The sequence below is a fragment of the Rhipicephalus microplus genome, chromosome 9 (assembly GCF_043290135.1).
Source record: "Rhipicephalus microplus isolate Deutch F79 chromosome 9, USDA_Rmic, whole genome shotgun sequence".
Classification (NCBI taxonomy): domain Eukaryota; kingdom Metazoa; phylum Arthropoda; class Arachnida; order Ixodida; family Ixodidae; genus Rhipicephalus; species Rhipicephalus microplus.
The window spans coordinates 109003527-109023410 of NC_134708.1; the positions used below are offsets into that span (position 1 = coordinate 109003527).

Consider the following 19884-nt stretch of genomic DNA (forward strand, 5'->3'; position numbering starts at 1 on the left):
ACCTCTTAACGAAGTTTTTTTGAGTTATTTTATTTTAGTACTTTTGAATGTAGCAACGCTACAAAAGGAATGGCGTGCTCAATGATTAGTGCTACGTGCCACTTCTCCTGAACCAAGACGAAACTTCAAGTTGGCATTGCAAACGAGCTTCCACTTTATTTCACGGCTGAGATTTTATTGTATTCGTGTAGAAAAAGATCATCGATGACTTCATGATAAATACATATTTATTCACAGTTCAACAGTACTAGTCGCTATAATGTGCATAAACCAGCGTAACATGAGGCCATTTTTGCTAAAATCGGATATTGAGTGCACTATACAATGATGTTCATGCTATGTCAATGAGTCATTTACAGACTGAAAGGATGAAACAGAATACGTTGTTAGGCCTGCCTAAGCAATCAGTGGCTTGTGTCATAGTATGCGGCAGGCAACAAAGCAAGCCAAACGCATTACATAGTAGTAATACCAGGCATGAAAGAGATGATAATGGAAAAACACAGATAGCGCAGACATGCAAAAAGAATGCATACAAAGGACAGTTAAGACGATTATGCGATATTTTTACAAAACATGAGAAAAACAAAAAAATGAAATGGAAACGCGACATCGATCGACTCAATTGCTTCATGGTGCAATAAATGGCTCATGCCCCTAAACATAGATAAGTGCAAATCATTATCATTTACTCGTAAGCGTGCCGTACTTGCCAACATATATTCCACTAACGCCGTGCCCATAGCTTCCGTATCATGCTACAAATATCTTCGCGTCCACTTGACTTCATCGCTATCCTGGACCACCCACATCGATTCCATCTGCTCTACAGCATCCTGTACACTCGGCTACCTTCGACGCAACCCGAAGTGCGCATCCCCCGACGTAAAAAAACTAGCTTTCATCACCTTCGTACGACCTAAACTTGAATATGCTTCAGCAATCTGGCATCCTTCACAAGCCTACCTAACAACTAAATTAGAGTCCTCACACAAAACCAGCGTTACCGAGCTAATACACTCTCTTTCCCTTCCAACTCTTGAATGCCGCCGCTTGATCACCCGTCTATGCCTTCTACACCGCTTCTACTATCATCCACGCTCAAGACATCAGTTGCTCTAATCTGCTCACAGAACTTCATCGCGCATAAATCACAGCAGGCCCATTGCACGCATAAATGGCAGGACGACAGCATTTATCACCTCATTTTTTCCTAATGCAAAAGCCCTCTGGAATGCCTTACCGGATGACTCCGCTTCATGCGCCGACAGGGAAACGTTCCGCGCAAAACTGAACGAACATTTTTTCAAGCGTCTCTCCTGATAATCTCAACTACTTCGTGTTTATCGCTAATCGTTTTAGAATTGTACTTAGTTTTACTCTGCAATTGTTTAACATATGTAAAGCATTGTGTATTCTTTTTTATCTTGTTCTAGTTCGTTCATGTGATTTCTAATTCCTGTCTTCTGTGTAAACTTATTTGCTTTTATTCATTTATTTATTTATTTACTTATTTTTATTTGTTTTTTTTTTGCTTTTTCCTGTTGACCATTGTACCCTATCTTGTTACTTCTCCCCCCTTATGTAATGCCTTCGGGCCTTTAAGGTCGAAATAAATGAAATGAAATGAAGTGAAGCACCACGGTGTTTGTAAATATAATTATCAAGCTCGGGATTCCTGCAACAACAGACTTCCCGGGATATTACCCGTGTAAGCACACTAAATCAAATTTTGTTGAAGAAAACGTTGTGAGAGCATCCTGATTTCTTGTTTTTCTTTTATGGGTAAAATGTTCACACACACCGCCATTATGTCAGATGCATGGGTCATATACAGCGATTACATGCCCCACCTAATGGTGATGATACAGGTTGGAATTATGAATGATGAAGTTGTAGGTGACTAGTCCTGTGCTGAGGGGGAACTGTTTCTGTTGTTCACAACCGTCGTGCACGCTTGGCGGGTGGTCGAATGACAAGATCGTTCCGAGGTCCTTGGCTCGACGGAGGCACGGAGGAATTTGTGGTGGATGCTGCACTCGAGGCCGCACTTGAAGATGGCAAAGATCTTTTCTTGGGATTTGACGTTGCCTCCCCTAGCCAGCCTGAGTATAGGAGCAATAAATAAAACAATTAGACGATGTCTGAAAATTTAGAGTGCAATAAAAATGAAATATACCGCTCTTTCACCATAACAAGGCTATGTTCCCTCAAAGAACGTAATAGCTCGAACAAACAGAACATCAAAAGGAAGGAAAAGCTAAGTTTATGTGTACCACCGATAGAAGTCAGAAAGTTCACTTCTCTTTATTTCGTAGTCATCATCGTCCTCAACATCATCAGCCTGACTAGGTCCACAGCAGGACCAAGGCCTCTCCCATGTTTCGCCAGTCAACTCGGTCCTGCACTTGCTGCTTCCAATATATACCCGCAAACTTCTTAATCTCATCTACCCACCCAACCTTCTGTCTCCCCCAAACTCTCTCGCCTTCTCTGGGAATCCAGTTAGTTACCTTTAACGACCAGCGGTTGTCCTGTCTACGTGCTACATGCCTGGCCGTTATCCATTTCCTCCTCTTGATTAATAGTGCAGCTTTCTTATTACTGAAAATAAAACACAATTAGGCATCTTGAAAAACAATAAAAACTAAACGTTCAAGACACTAATAACCTTTCTTCCGTTCGTCACAATTTTTATTCAGACCTAATAATCACACCACAACATGCTCTGCGGAACTTCCCTGCATGCAATCATTGTTCACTCATATTGCTCACACAATTTCTCAATCTAGTCAGAAGAAACACATGCAGACCTATAATATTTGAGAAGTTCAAAAAGGCTCAATATTTAGTGAAAGCCGGAAAACTCGGTGTTAGTACACACTTTGAATGCATTGTTAGATTCCTTTGATGAAACTGATTACTTTGTGCTCAGCTGTCTGCAACATTTGCCCCAACATAATAAACAGAACTTCATGGAGAGGCTGAACAGTCAACATGCTTCAATACAAAGGATGTTTGTCAGCAGTTCCCCAATCTCAAGTTAGATGGCGGGAAAAGCCGCAAAATTTTGAAGCCTTCAATATTATATTCAGCATTAGTACTCCTAATATTAGGTGGCCATAATACATGTCAAACACAATCTTTTTAATGACTTTCAGCTGTGGCTTTGTTCTGAAAGATTAAAAAGCACACAAGATTTCTGCTTAGATTTTCGTGACTAACACCGTTTTGCTTGTAAATTTTCTTTAAAATATTAACCAGTATGACGATGTTTTTTGAAGGAAATAGTAACTACACAAAAAAACACCTCTCCGAAGGGAAACATGAGGAAATGCGAATGCATTGCGTAGCGTTCATAATGGCACTTTGCCCCGCCACGGTGGTCTAAAGGATAAGGTATTCGGCTGCTGAAACGCAGGTCGCGGGATCAAATCTCGGCTGTGGCTGCTGCATTTCTGATGGCCGCGGAAATGTTGTAGGCTCGTATATTTAGATTTCGGTGCATGTTAAACAACTTTTTGTGGTCAATATTTTGGGAGCCCTCCACTACGGCGTCTCTCATGATCATATGGTGGTTTTGGGATGTTAAACCCCACAAATCAATCAATAACGGCTCTTCCCATGTGAGACCTCAGCGCTGAAAGAATTATGTTTTGTTTTTGTTTTTCTTACACCGTTCATTCGCCCCCCCCCCCCCGGGGCGTTTTTATGTTGCAAGAAACGCGGTATGCGTTTCCAGCTCTAGAAGCTAGCGCGTATGGTAAAAAATGGCAGCATTTCCACGAAGTGAATGATGGATAGTGGGGCGAAGCATCTGCCCGTCAATTCGTTTTTGCTTCCGTCCATCCATGCGTGCGTCTGCGTGGCCGCCCGTGCGTCCATACGCCCATACGTCTGTTCGAGCATCCGCACGTTCATCTGTGCGTCCGTCCCTGCTTTCGTCCATGCATCTGCTCCTGCGTCCGTCCATGCATCTGTCTGTGTGTCCGTTCGTCCATCTATTAAACATTCCAAGTCCCACCATCTCGCATCTTTTCTTCGTATATTCCGCATATAGAAGCACCGCCATCCAGCAGACATTCAAAGGACTGAACGAGAGGAGGCACACGCACACTTTCTTACGGCTTGCGCTTCGTGTCTACTTCCCACCTTTAACCACCTCGAGTTCATGGTATATACTAGTTCACTGTATTCATGGCACTGTGGCCCAAAGCTCGCTAAACCTTTCTAAAACCTAAGAGGTTACGCCCAGCGAGTATAATGTAGCAATCTTTTCTTGTCTTCTGCGTGTTGTTGAACAATAAAAAATTCTCATGTCTCTCATTCCCCCTTAGTAGCCATTCGCATGTACACTGAGTACTATCTTTTATTATTCAACAATGCACAGAAGAAATCTCTCACCGGCATCACCTTGGAGGTCAAAATGGTGTACTTGTTACACACTACTACAACGGCTATGAGGGACGAACGGGTACCGCTACAAAGAGCTCCGCCCCTAAAGATACTATGAAGTGAACAATACACATACTGTGGCAGCACAAACGTGTTTCAAACGCACTGCATTCCTGCGGCGGCAGGTCACGTTCAATTCAAGGAGGTGGGGGCTCCAGTTGCTAGGGGCGAGGATAAGTGCGCGTGCCCACAACTGTTGTGGCAGATGCCGACGCCGAAACGTGACATAGTGGTGGCTCCGGTTGATAGGGACGCGCGCGCCCGCAGCTGTTGCTATGGTAGAGTGCGGTGGGCAGATCCCAACAAACGCCTGACATAGCCCGACAAAGAAACGGATATCTATTTTAAAAACGATTAGCAAGATGGAAAGAGTCCTGCGCGGTTCCAAATGTGTCACAGAGGAGGTTTTCATATTTGGTGTGACTGCAAAAGTGATTATCTTTAGACAACTTGGCAACTCCTGCAATGGGTGTTCGTTTATAGTTACTTGGCTCGTTCACGGCCCTTTCTGTGGAATAAGCAAAAAAGAGCCTAGGCTGGTGTGATCCTCACCTTGCTCATAAGAGCTGCGCCTGGACTGGTGGGGTTGGAGCCATGAGCCCTGCAGAGGCTGGGCGGAGTGCGTACTGTTCTTACTGGCTTTCGAGGCGGACGATGAAGTAAGCGAGGGCTTGTACTGACTGTTCATTAGCGATTGAGGGTGGTGTAGCAGCTGATGCGTCGTGTGATGATTGCCAGAATGGCGACTGTTGTCATGGCGTGCAAGGTTGCTTGAGCTGGGCTCGTAACGAGAGCTCTGCTGTTGGTTGCGTGTGCTGGACTGGCTGGCAAGATGCGCGCTGCGACCACTGCTGCTCGTGCGATAACTATGGTGTTGGTCCGTAGTCAGAGAGCTGCTCCTATTGCTACTGCTACGTGTTTCTCCAGCATCTGTACAAAGATAAAGCAATGCCCAGAGCATTAGAACACATATATTTGGCCACTCTGAACTGCTGCCTCCATCCTTTCTTTGTCCTAAATCTCGAGCTTTCAATCAGTGACAATGACTGTGACAGTGTTACATCGTATTAGTCTTCATTGCTTATTGGAACAATGTTATGTTGTACAAGGCTACTACAAATATTATTTTCAATAACACAGAAGTAACTATTCCACAATAATATTCAATTCATTGTTTTTATACATTCTTCATAAATATATGGATCTCATGCATAAAGCCAAAAAAATTCATGACACCCCATAAAAAATACGTGCAGCTGTAAAGACTACTTTACCACTAGAATAGCCAAATTAGTCTCTTCACAATCGAATAGAAAAACAACCATCAGTGTGAACATTGTAGCCCCACTAATTTACAAGAATTGTCCTAAATGAGAAAATACGTGTAAATATAACGACTCGTTTTCTTTTTTAAACAATGCAATAGTGATAACTGACATACAAAGAGGCCTACAGAAGTATAGTGGATGTTATTAAAACCAATTCTAATGTAAACGTACAAAAAGAAAAGTCCACGAAAGGATAACTCACTAGACGTAATATAAGAATCTGGTATTTTGGAATAGCACATCCGATGCTTGCTACACCCCTGAGCCACAATTGCGGTAGCCCCCACATCACTTTATAGGGTGTATGTATATATATATATATATATATATATATGTATATATATATATATATATATATATATATATATATATATATCGTCAACAAAAGCGAATATACAGGATGTTTGTTAGCAGTGCTCTCCAACAATTATTTCATTTTCATTTTCTTTACTACTTCAAAGAGAGGTGGGCGTAGGAAAAAAAACCAACAGAGCTTGACTAAGCTTCCTAGCTGGTTACATTCCAGCGTCACGCAGTCGCAATAAACACATTTCGCGGAATAAAAAGAAATGAAAAACATTCATTACATGCAGTGAGTCATCAGCATTTAAAAAAATAGGCACACGAAATACTTCATGAAGAACATTCCCCATTTGAAAGACCAGATATAGGATTCATTAGAAAAACACTAGAAGATCAGACCTACAACATACATCAATGTCAACACCACCTCGTGCTGCTCAAGCATTTAAAACCGAGGGTACAGTAACTCTTACTATTTAGGCACTGGAATTCGTGCGAAAGGACTTCACCTTAAATTTTTCCGTCAGCTTCAAAGGGTATATAGGAACGTATTTGGCTAGTTCTGCCATTTCGTTAAGCGAGATAGGAAATGAGAGTTAAATAAAATGGGAGATATGAAGAAAAAGCTACGAAATTTAGAAGCTTTCACTAATATATTGTCACGGGGTTGTGACGTGGCCGAAGACAGAAAACTTCGTGTTGGGATTTAACTGTTTATTTGGGCGAACCTGTGCCCGGTAAACAAAAAGTCTAATTACAGCAGCAGTCTTGCACAGATAGCAGTCTCGGACTGATAGCGGCAAACGGAGCGTCGGCCTTCGATCAACAACTGACAAGCGGCGAAGCGCGACGGCATATATGCCCTTGCCGTCGAATGTTCTAGCGTTATCGCTGGCGGTGGCGTAGGTTCCAGAACAATCTGTACTGTTCGCACAGTGGGCGTGATCTTATCGAAATGATCTCCTACAGTCCGGAACCTTCTCGAAAACTGCAGGCGCGGTTTGCGCTGAGAATCGTGTGGTGTTTTGGGACGATAACAAAAACTTGGGAAATGGAACGTGGCATTGCCCCCCTTTGAAAAAAGGCATCGTCCCGATGCTTTAACCAAAAATGAAGGCACAATAATAATGCAAGAAAGTACAATGAATAAATTACAAGACAACAATAATACAAAAAAACACTGTTTCAGTTTGTTAACGCTCATGAAACGGCTTGAGGCGCGCGACATGGACGACTTCAGGTCACGATCGGCGTCGTTGAGAGTTCGTGATGCCGTCGGGGACAACCTTGTAACCAAGTGGGCCGAGACGTCGAACCACCCTGTATGGTCCGAAGTACCGTAGCAGAAGCTTTTCACTTAGTCCACGTCGGCATATCGGCGTCCACATCCAAACACGTTCACCAGGCTGGTATTCCACGAAGCGTCGTCGAAGGTTGTAACGGTGGCTGTCGGTCGTCTGTTGATTCTTGATACGGAGACACGCAACTTGTCGGGCTTCTTCGGCGCGTTGAAGGTACTCGCTCACATCGAGGTTTTCTTCGTCCGTGACGTTGGGTAACATGGCATCGAGCGTCGTTGCCGGGCTCCTTCCGTAGACCAATTTGTATGGAGATATCTGCGTAGTCTCCTGCACCGCCGTGTTGTATGTGAAGAATGGCGTCCCACGTCTTGTGTTCGACATCGACGTACATTGACAGCATGTCGGCGATCGTCTTGTTAAGCCGCTCGGTGACGCCGTTGGTCTGTGGGCGGTACGCTGTCGTCCGGCGGTGGTTTGTTTGGCTGTATGCCAAGATCGCTTGAGTTAAGTCGGCAGTGAATGCCGTTCTTCTGTCGGTGATAAGGACCTCTGGGGCGCCGTGACGTAGGACGATATTTTCAACGAAGAACTTAGCTACCTCGATGCACTGCCTTTTGGCAGGGCTTTTGTCTCGGCGTAGCGGGTGAGGTAGTCGGTAGCTACCACGATCCACTTGTTTCCGAAAGCCGACGTCGGGAACGGCCCCAGTAGGTCCATACCAATCTGCTGGAAAGGTCGGCAAGGTGGATCAATTGGCTGCAGAAGTCCCGCTAGCCTTGTCGGCGGTGTCTTGCGTCGCTGACAGTCCCGGCATGTCCTCACATAACGAGTGACGTCGGTGGTAAGACGTGGCCAGTAGTACCTTTCTTGTATCGTCGCGAGCGTGCGAGAAACACCGAGGTGCCCTGCCGTCGGATCGTCGTGCAGGGCCTGCAGGAGTTCTGGCCGCAGAGCTGAAGGCACCACAAGGAGGTACTTAGCTCGAAGCGGTGAAAAGTTTTTCTTTTGTAGAAGACCGTTTCGTAGAAAGAACAACGCAAGTGCGCGCTTGAATACCTTCGGACTTCGGCGGTCCTGCCTTCGAGGTATTCTATTAGGGCCTTAAGTTCTGGGTCGGCCCGCTGTCGTTCAGCGAAGTCGTCGGTAGTTATCGTTCCCAAGAAGTAGTCGCCATCCGGGTCGTCGGGTAGCGGTTGTTCGACAGGCGCACGGGAGAGACAGTCAGCGTCAGAGTGTTTTTTGCCGGACTTGTAAATGACAGTAATGTCATATTCTTGAAGTCTCAGGCTCCATCGTGCGAGGCGACCTGAAGGGTCCTTCCTTTGAAGGGCCTGCCGTAGAGGTAGAGGCGAAATTTTGACGTAGCCCAGATGATGGCGAGGCACTCCTTTTCTGTTGTGGAATAATTTACCTCTGCTTTGGATAGCGATCGGCTGGCGTAACTGATAACCCTTTCAAGTCCGTCAGCCCTCTGCACAAGAACGGCGCCAAGACCTACGCTGCTTGCGCCAGTATATATTTCTGTCTCGGCGAATTCGTCGAAATGGGCAAGTAACGGAGGCGTCTGGAGGCGATGTTTAAGCTCCTGGAAAGCGTGTTCCTGTGGCGTTTCCCACTTGAACTCCACGTCGGTCTTGGTAAGGTTAGTGAGAGGATCGGCGATGCGGGCGAAGTTTTTCACGAACCGCCTATAATAGGCGCACAGGCCCAGAAATCGGCGCACGGCCTTCTTGTCAGTAGGCGGCGGGAAGTCGCGATGGCGGCTCTTTTCCGTGGATCGGGACGAACTCCAGACTTGCTGATAACGTGCCCCAGAAACAAGAGCTCCTCATACGCAAATCTGCACTTTTCTGGCTTCATTGTGAGTCCGTACATCTTGATGGCTTGAAGTACAGCTTCAAGGTGCCGGAGATGCTCGTCGAAACTCGAGGAAAACACGACGACGTCGTCCAAGTACACAAGGCAAGTCTTCCACTTCAATTCTGCCAGCACTGTATCCATAACGCGTTGAAAAGTTGCAGGCGCTGAGCAAAGGCCGAAGGCCATCACCTTAAACTCGAAGAGGCCGTCCGGTGTTATAAACGCCGTCTTCTCTCGGTCTCTTTTGTCGACTTCGATTTGCCAATAGCCAGTCTTGAGGTCCATTGACGAAAAGTACTTGGCGTTATGGAGCCGATCAAGTGCGTCGTCTATTCGTGGGAGAGGATACACGTCCTTTCTTGTGATTTTGTTCAGGCGGCGATAATCGACGCAGAAACGTAGGGTCCCATCTTTTTTCTTCACTAACACCACGGGGGATGCCCATGGACTCTTGGACGGCTGGATAATGTCATCCCGCAGCATTTCATCAACTTGTCTCTTCATGGCCTCACGTTCTCGCGTCGAAACCCTGTACGGACTCTGACGGAGTGGTCTGGCATTTTTTTCGGTTATGATGCGATGTTTCGTGATTGGGGTCTGCCGAATTTTCGATGACGACGAAAACCAATCTTCGTATTGCAAGAGCAGGGCCTTGAGCTGTTCGTGCTTATCGTTCGGAAGTCTGGGATTGACGTCGAAAGCTATGGGAGGGGCTTGGTTTCTCTGAGCAGGTTCCGCAGAATCTGCGAGGGCGAAAGCACTGGTGGCTTCGACAATTTCTTCGATGGATGCGACCGTTGTTCCTTTGTTCACATGTTTGTACTCATTGCTGAAATTCGTGAGCATAACCGTTGCTTTGCCTCCCCGCAGCTCTGCAATTCCTCTTGCGACACAAATATTTCGGGTGACCAACAGATGCTGACTGCCTTCAACGACGCCTTCCAAGTCAGATGATTTAGGAGCGCCGACTGAAATAATGACGCTTGAGCGAGGCGGAATGGTGACTTGTTCTTCTAGCACATTCAAGGCATGGTGTCCTGACAGCGTGCGCGGCGGTAGTGCTTCTTCTGTGGATAACGTTATCGACTTTGTTTTTAGGTTGATGACAGCACCATGGAGCCATAAGAAGTCCATGCCAAGGATGACATCTCTCGAGCAACGCTGTAGGACTACGAAGTCTGTAGAATAAATACGGCCGTTAATGGTGACTCTCGCTGTGCAGATTCCTGCAGGCGTTACGAGATGACCTCCGGCTGTGCGGATTTCAGGGCCTTTCCAAGCTGTCCTAACTTTCTTTAACTTCGCGGCAAACGACCCACTGATGACAGAATAGTCGGCTCCAGTATCAACGAGAGCGGTCACACTGTGGCCGTCGATAAGAACGTCGAGGTCGCTAGTTTGCCGTCTCGCATTACAGTTAGGGCGTGGCGTCGGGTCGCGGCTGCATCTGCTTGTTCCGCTGCTTCCATGTCGCGTCGTCTGGCCACCTTCGGTAAGTGAGCTTTTGCCTTCAGGGCTTTGCCTGGTTGGCGTTGTGTTCGGGAAGCTCCGTCGCGGCGGCGTCGTCGTCGGAGGATCTTCGGTAGTTCGTCGCACAGCAACCACACCTCCATCAGTTGCTGCCCTTAGTTTCCCGGATACGGGCTAGGAGACCGGCCCCGCGTTGGGCCAGAGTACTGCCGGGGGTGCGGTGACATGCGGCGGCTGGGCGACGGCGAACGGGAAGGACTTCGTGGTGTCCATTGAGTTTCTGCCAGGTAGTCGGCGATGTCACGTGGCCGATTTCCTGGCTGCGGACGCGGTGCATTGACGGCGAAGCCACGCAGTCCCATCTGTCGGTACTGGCAACGGCGGTATGTGTGCCTGGCCTCGCCGTAGTGGTAGAGCAGAGCGGGCGGTTGTCAGGTGCACGCCAAACGTCCGTTTTCCTCGGCGCACTGCGCTGGCCCGCTGGGGAACGGTAGGACGTCGGTGGGGGTGGTGGTGGCGGTGGCGTTTGGTGACGGAAGTGCGACGGGGCGGCGTTTTGGCGTGGACGGGAAGGAGCGTTGTGGCGCACTGCAGCGGTGTTTGGGGAATTCGAAGCGATTGCCGGACTTCTTCTCGCACAATGTCGGCGATCGAATACACTTGAGGCTGCGCCGAAGGCAATCACTCGGATCGTTTCACGCAGGTCTACGGAGTCACTGGCTTGAGCAGCAGCGCATTCTGGAGTCAGGCGACGATTATACTGTCTGGTGCGCATGTCCAGGGTTTTTTCGATGGTGGTCGCCTCGGACACAAATTCTTGAACGGTGTTCGGTGGATTCCTCATTAGTCCCGTGAAGAGCTCCTGTTTGACCCCTCGCATGAGGAAACGAAGTTTCTTCTCCTCAGGCATGTCTGGGTCAGCGTGACGGAATAGGCGGGTCATCTCCTCTGTGAAAATTCCAACCTTTTCATTTGGTAGCTGAACCCTGGTCTCTAGTAGAGCAGCGGCCCTCTCTTTGCGAGCAACGCTCGCGAACGTTTGCAGAAATGCGCCGCAGAAGACATCCCACGTTCGGAGCGTGGACTCCCGATTCTCTAGCCAGGTCCTCGCGGTGTCTTCAAGGTAGAAGTACACACGACGGGGCTTTTCTTCGTTGTCCCAGTGGTTGAGGGCGGCCACACGGTCGTATGTTTCTAGCCAGGTTTCCGGGTCTTCAAACGATGACCCATGGAACGTTGGTGGTTCCCTGGGTTGATGAATGACGATCGCGGGCTGGGACGCTCCGGTTGTCATTGTCGCTGCAGTCGAGGTCATGGCCTTGGTCTTCCGCGCCTTGTCTTGTCGAAGGCCGTACTCCGGTGGGAGACCTTGCTGTCGGCGGCTTGTTCGCTGCTCTTGGTTGGCATCGGTGTCTTCTCCGCGACGTGGGCTGGGTTCACGGCTTGACAGGGGCGTCCGGTACATGAACGAAGCAGCACCTCCACCAGATGTCACGGGGTCGTGACGTGGCCGAAGACAGGAAACTTCGTGTTGGGATTTAACTGTTCATTTGGGCGAACCTGTGCCCGGTAAACGGAAAGTCTAATTACAGCAGCAGTCTTGCACAGATAGCAGTCTCGGACTGATAGCGGCGAACGGAGCGTCGGCCTTCGATCAACAACTGACAAGCGGCGAAGCATGTCGGCATTTATACCCTTGCCGTCGAATGTTCTAGCGTTATCGCTGGCGGTGGCGTAGGTTCTAGAACAATCTGTACCGTTCGCACAGTGGGCGTGATCTTATCAAAATAATCTACTACAGTCCGGAACCTTCTCGAAAACTGCAAGCGCGGTTTGCGCTGAGAATCGTGTGGTGTTTTGGGACGATAACAAAAACTTGGGAAATGGAACGTCGCAATATTCTGCATCAGTACTCCTAACGGCAGCTGGCCAAGCACAATCATTTTTAACGTCTTTCAAATGTGACTGTTCTCTGAAAGAATAAAAAAAACACAAGATATGTGCTTGGAATTTTCTGTGAAGTTTCTTTCAATAATAATTACTATGGCTCGATGTTTTTGCCGAAGATGTTTTGAGGAAATGGCGACGAGACAAGAAAACTATTAGCAACCTAAAAAGTTATAAGGGGTCCTGAGTAGCTTCAAAAGTGTCACAGGGCCTGAGATGCATCTTCAGAAAAAGGCAATAATATTCCTGACAGACTTTTTAGTGGAGACCGGACCGGACAAGCGCCCATGACTGACAGCCAGAGATGGGTATTATGTAAAATGTGGTCATGTATATACTGGCATTAGAGTAGTAAGTTGTGCATGTAAATAGTTTATGACTGTGTGAACTGCGTGAAAAAAACTGTGTATTGGCATGTTATTTGAACTGGTTTCAGTGTGCTATTATGTGTTTTCTTTTTCCTTTTCCGTATTGTTAAATTTTGGGTACCGTTCTGTATTATTATTTTATTTTTCGCTGCAGAACTTTGTGATATGGAGTAGCCGAGGCAATAGGCTCCTCAACCTCTCCACAGCAAAACAGTTAAAACAGAACAGAAGTGATTTTTATGTGCGGTATGACTGCAAAACGGAATATCTTAAGACAACTTGGCAGCACCTGCATTAAATGTTTCTTTATAATTACTTGTCTCGTTCACGGCCCTTTTTCTGGAATAAGCAAAAAGAGCTAGGCTTGTCTGTCCCTCACCTTGCTCAGAAGAGCTGCCTGTGGACTGGTGAGGTTGGGGCCATGAACTCTGCAGAGGCTTGGCCGAGTGCCTGCTGCTCTTGGTGCCTGCCGCGGAGGACGAGTAAGTTGTCGATGGCTTGTACTGGCCGCCCATAAGTGATTGAGGAGGGTGTGGCAGCTGCTGCCTCGGGTGATGATATTTAGAGTGGTAACTGCTGTTGTGGCGTGAGAGGTGGCCTGAGCTGGGGCCGTAAGTAGAGATCTGCTGTTGATTGCATGTGCTAAAGTTAGAGTGGCTAGCAGGATGCGTGCTGCCACCACTGCCGAAACGACCACCGCTGCTGCTCGCGCGATTACTATGGTGTTGCTCCGTAGACAGCGAGCTGCTCCTATTGCTACAGCTACTCTTTGTTCCTCCAGGTTCTGTACAAAGATAAACAAATGCCCAAATCATTAGAACAAAGACGTCTGGACAATCTTAACTGCTGCCTACCTCCTCCCCTTGTCTCAAATGTTGAGCTTTAATCAGTGATTGCAACTGGTGCAGTGTTACAAGATATCAGTCATGATCACTAATGGTAGCAATAGTATATTGTATAAGGCTATAAACTATACTATTGTCAATATTATGAGAAAAGTAATAATTCCACAATAATATTCATTTCTCTGCTGTTAAACACACATTATATCAACAAAACATCATGAATTAGGCTAAAGAAATGCATGAGCGGCCTACACAGAATACTTGCAGTGGTAGACCCAACTTTAAATTTTATATAGCCAAATATGCCTCTTGACATTCAAATGAATAATGAACCATGAGTGAGTACAAATTAGCTCCACAAATTTGTATGAATATGAATAATCCTTTTTAAGAAAATACATTTAACTGTCTTTCCTTAATTAACACTGTACATATTTAGGAGCGTGCTGTCCCGTTTTGAGTGCAACTTTCGAAAAGTGGCAAGCAACACCCACCCATGGCGTTGCCATTCTCCGTCGAGGAAGTGCTGCTTCTGCCATTGACAGGTTTGCCAACGGCAGGCGGGGTCCGAGTCTGCTGGGCCACTTTGTTGCCCGCGAGGCCATACAGGTGATCACGGTGGTGTGCAAAGAGCCACAGCGCCACGTTGAGGTCGCCCAGAGCGTCCTGGACGCGTCGCGACAGGTCGTCTTCCTGGCCAAGAAGCACCTGTAAGCATAAAACGATGAAACGGGTGGTGCTATCGAATTTCAAGGTATGACAAGCCTCGTGTGAATTTTTCTGTATGCAAAGGCAACACACAAATGGTGGTACACTGCAAATGTTTAAAAAGTCACTTCCGAAGTTTTGAATTGTCACTTCCGATGTGTACATTGATACTCAATTCACCAATCGAGGCCAATTACTTTAGCGCATCTACCATTCACGGAGCTCCATATGAAGGCCCGCGAAAGATGTCGTGACGGTGCACCATACTGCCTGCCCGCCTGCCTGCCTGCCTGCCTTTCTACACGCCAACATCTTAGTGCTCACATCATCACCTAATTAACTTCGGGTAGACAAAAATAGGTGTGCAAACGTAAAGCGGCTTGGCGATTCTCACTTTCAGGTTATGACATGAACAATGTGAATATCTGGTCCCATACAATGTCGAGCCCTTTCCTCCCGACATGTTTGGGACATAGTCGCCACCACGGGGCGCTGTATGCGGCTATGCGCTATCGGTTTATGACAGTTTATACATAGCGAGGAACAGCAAGTACAGACATTGGTGATTTCAATGCGATAAGGTTAAGAGAATCCGGCGTTGGCACCGCTGACTCAACGAATGCAAATAATTTATTTTATGGTGCCAGCTGGATCGTAACCCAAGTATTCTATATGGCAGTATGTATTCTCCTGCAGATCCATGCCAGGTCTCTGAACTCTTTTGGAAAAACACCCCGTGCAGGCATAAGATTGATGAAACGTCAATTCTATTTGCACTGCCATCAATCTAACCCTTTAAAAAATGCACATGATAAAGTCGTAACGTCGTAGCGGCGACCATCATACTTAAGTGCCGACCACTGATGTTGGTCCACGTAGGACCAGGGTTACCATCCTCGAATTCACTCACGCTACATTTTGGCTTACCACTTCAGCTTTTGATAATACCCTTGTTGTTCTTGCCATGCTAAATCAGCTGTAAAAAAATCTGGGTGTATAAAGTACATGCGACTGATCAACAAACATGTTTGTGCGTTTACCTTTTTCCATATGTTTAGGGTCACTTCGTAACGTTTGGCTCAACATATTCAGCACTATAGTCTAATGCCCCTATACTTCGTAAAGTACCGCCATCTGCTATCCCCCTCACTGCCTCCTCTTCGGTGCGTTGCTTTTTTTTCTTTCTTCGCTTGCGACAGTGGAGCCCCCTGTAACGCGCCACGAGCTTGCAGTTTGCTTTCGAGCGGGTGGCGCGCCGCCACTGCTGCATTAGTTACAGCCGCTCCCGTACAACCGTGACCGTGTGCCATTCCTCGCATACGACTTCATGTAATGATTTATCTGCGTTGATTTTCTCAGTAATACTGGATGCACTCACCATCAATATTACGGCAGAAGAGCTGCTGCAAGTCATACACGAGTTGTAGCAAACTGCATGTCGTTTAAACTTGTTTTCGCAGCTTAGTGTTTTCTTGTGTATCTGGCGCTGGCATATATAGCTGGGTTTATTGAAAACAGGTTGATATTAAACTAAGTAAACTCAGTCCGGTAGTTATTGAGCCGGCAAGAAATAATTAAATCGCAGCTGTGCTGTCTTACGCCACACCGTTTGGGAAGGAATAGTTGCTGTGTGTACAAACCATCTCGATATCTTATAACTGCAGTAATGCAAACAATGTCCATTAAAGTGCTTGCTCAGAACTTCGTGACGTATCACATGCTACCTCTCCCCTGCCCGTCCAATGTGATGACTAGTGCACTCATTGCGTCGTTCTGACATGTTTGTCCTCTGCAGCACAGTTTGCAGCCATTGTCTTGGAAGTTTTACATGCCTTCATAGCCGTTGGACATAATTTAAATGATAAACGTCCTTCTTGCACACGGAAACTATTTCGGATTGCCAGATGGCCAAGATGGTGTTTCGATGTAGAGGTCGAAAAATGCAGTCGCATCATCACTGACGAAATTACCGCTCGTCCATTTCTTGCGATGTATTATCTGAACTCAACCTCAACGCAATGAGAAAGTTGGGCACATTGTCATATCTATTGCAACAAATCGTTCTTTTTTTTTGCAAGTTCCAGCGGTTAATTTGATGTGCACGCTGTTGCAGACACAGGCTACGCTTGAGAACAGCAGTGATAATCACGAAATTCGAAACATTACCACTTTTGATAGAATAGCTCTCAGACGTCCTGCACTTTGCATGCGGCGAACAAGCAACAAAGTGGCACTCTGGCACATCCAACATGGCGCCGAGTGGTGAAAACTGTTTCTTCGCCGCATCCACCCGAAGCGACAAGAAGCTCCAGCGAGGAGAGGAGGGAGCAGCGAGATCAAAATAAAGGTGTACTTTTCTGAAAGCATAGGGGCTTTACTACAGTCACCTTCCATACACATGCTCGGCTTGGCATACATCTTCAGGGTACGTAGGATATGCTGAGTTTTATTTTTTTCTGGTGCTTGTGTGGCACGTGTGCACGACCGCATGCAGTACTCTGTACGACCTGAGTCATAGCATTGTAAGGTCACGTGACCAAGTTACCTACTCTGCTACGTCACTGTATAAGTCGACACTCGCAAACCGAAACTAAAAGTTGCCCACTGTAATAAGGCAATAGTGAACTATTTAGCGAAAATACAAGAATCCTTATCCGAGCATCGTTCTTTTTAGAACTAAAAGAAACGCTTGCAGTATAAAAACCGCACGCCCAAATATGATGGCACTAACCCTGTAAGCTTCATATCATCTGTGCACACAGAGGGTTTATTTTCCCTCAGATGTCATCCAAGGTCACCGATGTCAAACCTTATTTGAAGAACAAACAGTTACTGTCTCTCTCCATGCACAATTATAGGTTTACTAGGACTTATATTTTCCTAGAACAACAAGACAGCGGTTCACAAGTTTAGTCAGTGAGTACGCCAAAGATTGCTTGGAGACATCTATGAGAACTTTTGTGGGAGTTCCTACGACTGTTTCAACAAGCAAAAGTCATCATATGCAAAAAGTGATGCATGGAGAAATGAATGGTTCAGGAAGTAGGGACATCAACGATAACTGATTTCACTTACTCTTTAGGATACAGGAGATCTTATATGCAAGTTATAACCCAATGAGAAATATTGCCGTTGGAAATCACCTAATTGTAACTGTATCCGTGTCCCATCTCTTGGCCTCTGTGCCGTCAGCTACGGCTGAAACCTGTACCCTGGCTTTCATTACTAGAAAGAGGTTCCAGGGTGTTGGCATACAGGAACGTGAAGCCTCAGCTACTAAAGTATTTCGAGATAAAGGAAGTAACATTTACGCGAATAACAAATTTTCCACAAAAAATTGTGCAACAAATGCTCCGAAAATTGTGGGAAATGAAACGCAAAAGTGGTGAGACGTGCTTCTCATTCAACAGCATAGCCTAAATGATTCTCGTACCCTTCTGATTGTTAGAAACTCAGACGTGAACTTACGCCTTCATTGTTAATATATAAGAAATCTTTAAACATGCAATGCTATTTGAACCGGTATCTGAGGCACACGCAACGTGCGTATTTGATACACAGTATTAATTTGGTCCCAAACAAAATGATGCTAGTGCCGTCTCTTATACAGGCCGAGTATCATTGCAAAATCAACAATTTTTTACTATGTTGAAACACAAGTGAAATTAGCGTTTCGGTGGGCCCGACCAACTTGCCTTCTTCTTACCCTTTATTGAATAAAGTTATGGTTGATAAACAGAAAAAGAAGCCCCCTGTTCTTAACTTCACTCAGCAACAAGATGAGACGATACGATGTTCGAAAAAGAAAGAAGCAATTTCTTAACGATAAGGCAAAGGCTAAACAAGTATCAGCTATCTACTTTACAATATAACTTTAGAAATTTAAAGTGTTTTATGCCGGGAACCATCAAGATGTTACTGGCGTATTTGTGTCAAGGATACTATTTTGCATATATACATTAAGAGATGGCAAAAAAACAATTTACAAAAAAAAGTTCAGTCCCCGGAAGTCGTACCTACGAACTGCCGTTCTGCAGTGAATGGTAAAAAACGATTCGGCCTTGAACCGAACGTTCTACAGAATATTATTCACCAGCTGTAAATATTCATAATATTTACTATCAGTGGAGCTCTGAGGTGGTCGAATTCAGAAGGTTTTCGTCATGACAAGTGAGATGGCACGAGACGCTAGAGGGTGTGCTTTAAAGGTCGCAGCTGCACGCGTCGCCATGCTGGGTATTATGACCAGTTCGCGCATGTCTTCTGCCTACTTGCGTGCTCGTTTCATGCGTCTATCTTTGTGTATGAGCAGCACGCTTTATTCGTAAAACTGTGACAGTTGTTTGTCTACGTTCGTGCCCTATTCATGCGTGCTTTCTACAGGAAAACTTGTCAAGTTTCGAGCTGCTTGCCGTTCTTCACGTCACATTACAATTTATTGCTATAACATTCATTAGATTGCCTCTGTGGCAAAACAATAAACGCTCCACAACCTATGCAAACACATGTTTCACTTTCGTGTTTTATCGATTCCTATGACACAGCTAGGGATCACACAATTTTTTTCCTTGATCTTCCTCACAGGTAAATTCCTTAAAGATTCCAATAAACAGCATATCCTAGATATCAGATCAAAATTAACCAAACCTACCAATGTTGTCTCCAGATGTCTACTTAATTACGATAACACCAATCGAAATCTATTGAGCAGCTGAAATATCCTTCTTAGGCCACCAGTTAAGGACTACACTAACCAGTTGATGCAGACGACTGAGGTGGAAAAAACAATTTGTGAAACGGGGAGAGCAGAGAGCAAAAAGAACAACGCCAACTACCAACTGTTTCATGACAACACTGAGTAGACCGGTTGAGAGTCGGTGCTGTTCTTTCTTCTCTTCTGCTCCCCCCATTTCGCGAAATGCTTTTTGTGCCTAGTAAGCACTAACTAGCCCGAAATCATGTTCTTTTACACTAAACACCTTGAGAGCATACTAACACAGGAAACCCAGCATGACATTGCGAAATGTCCACAAGAATAACGCCACGCACCCCTCTTCCACTTGCGCTTGTGTTTAGTTATCCGGAGTGTATCATACCTTGACGGGGCTCAAGAGGGGGGGACATTCTCCTGGATCTCCTCCAGCCAGACCATGCACGCGAAGGGCGCGAGTCTTTGGCGCCTGCTCTCGAAGGGCTGCACGCTCGGCGCTGCGCAAAAAGCAAGAAGATAGCACTGTTAGATGCGCTGCTCCGAAATTTTGAGCCTTAAGTTTTGCACACCAATGACGCTATCGGGTCA

General features: G+C 46.2%; 1 protein-coding gene across 1 annotated transcript in view; it reads right to left on the reverse strand.

The window, feature by feature from the left end:
• Window positions 1–209: 209 nt before the first annotated feature.
• Window positions 210–19884, reverse strand: part of LOC142772324 (uncharacterized) — a 33784-nt gene continuing 14109 nt past the window's right edge. Inside the window, exons 5-9 of the mRNA XM_075874524.1 lie at window positions 19682–19793; window positions 14372–14585; window positions 13412–13816; window positions 5008–5385; window positions 210–2105 (exon numbers count right to left, since the gene is read on the reverse strand). Of these exons, the coding sequence (XP_075730639.1) occupies window positions 1939–2105; window positions 5008–5385; window positions 13412–13816; window positions 14372–14585; window positions 19682–19793 (1276 nt within the window). The 3' untranslated portion in view covers window positions 210–1938. The remainder of the gene's footprint in view (window positions 2106–5007; window positions 5386–13411; window positions 13817–14371; window positions 14586–19681; window positions 19794–19884) is intronic.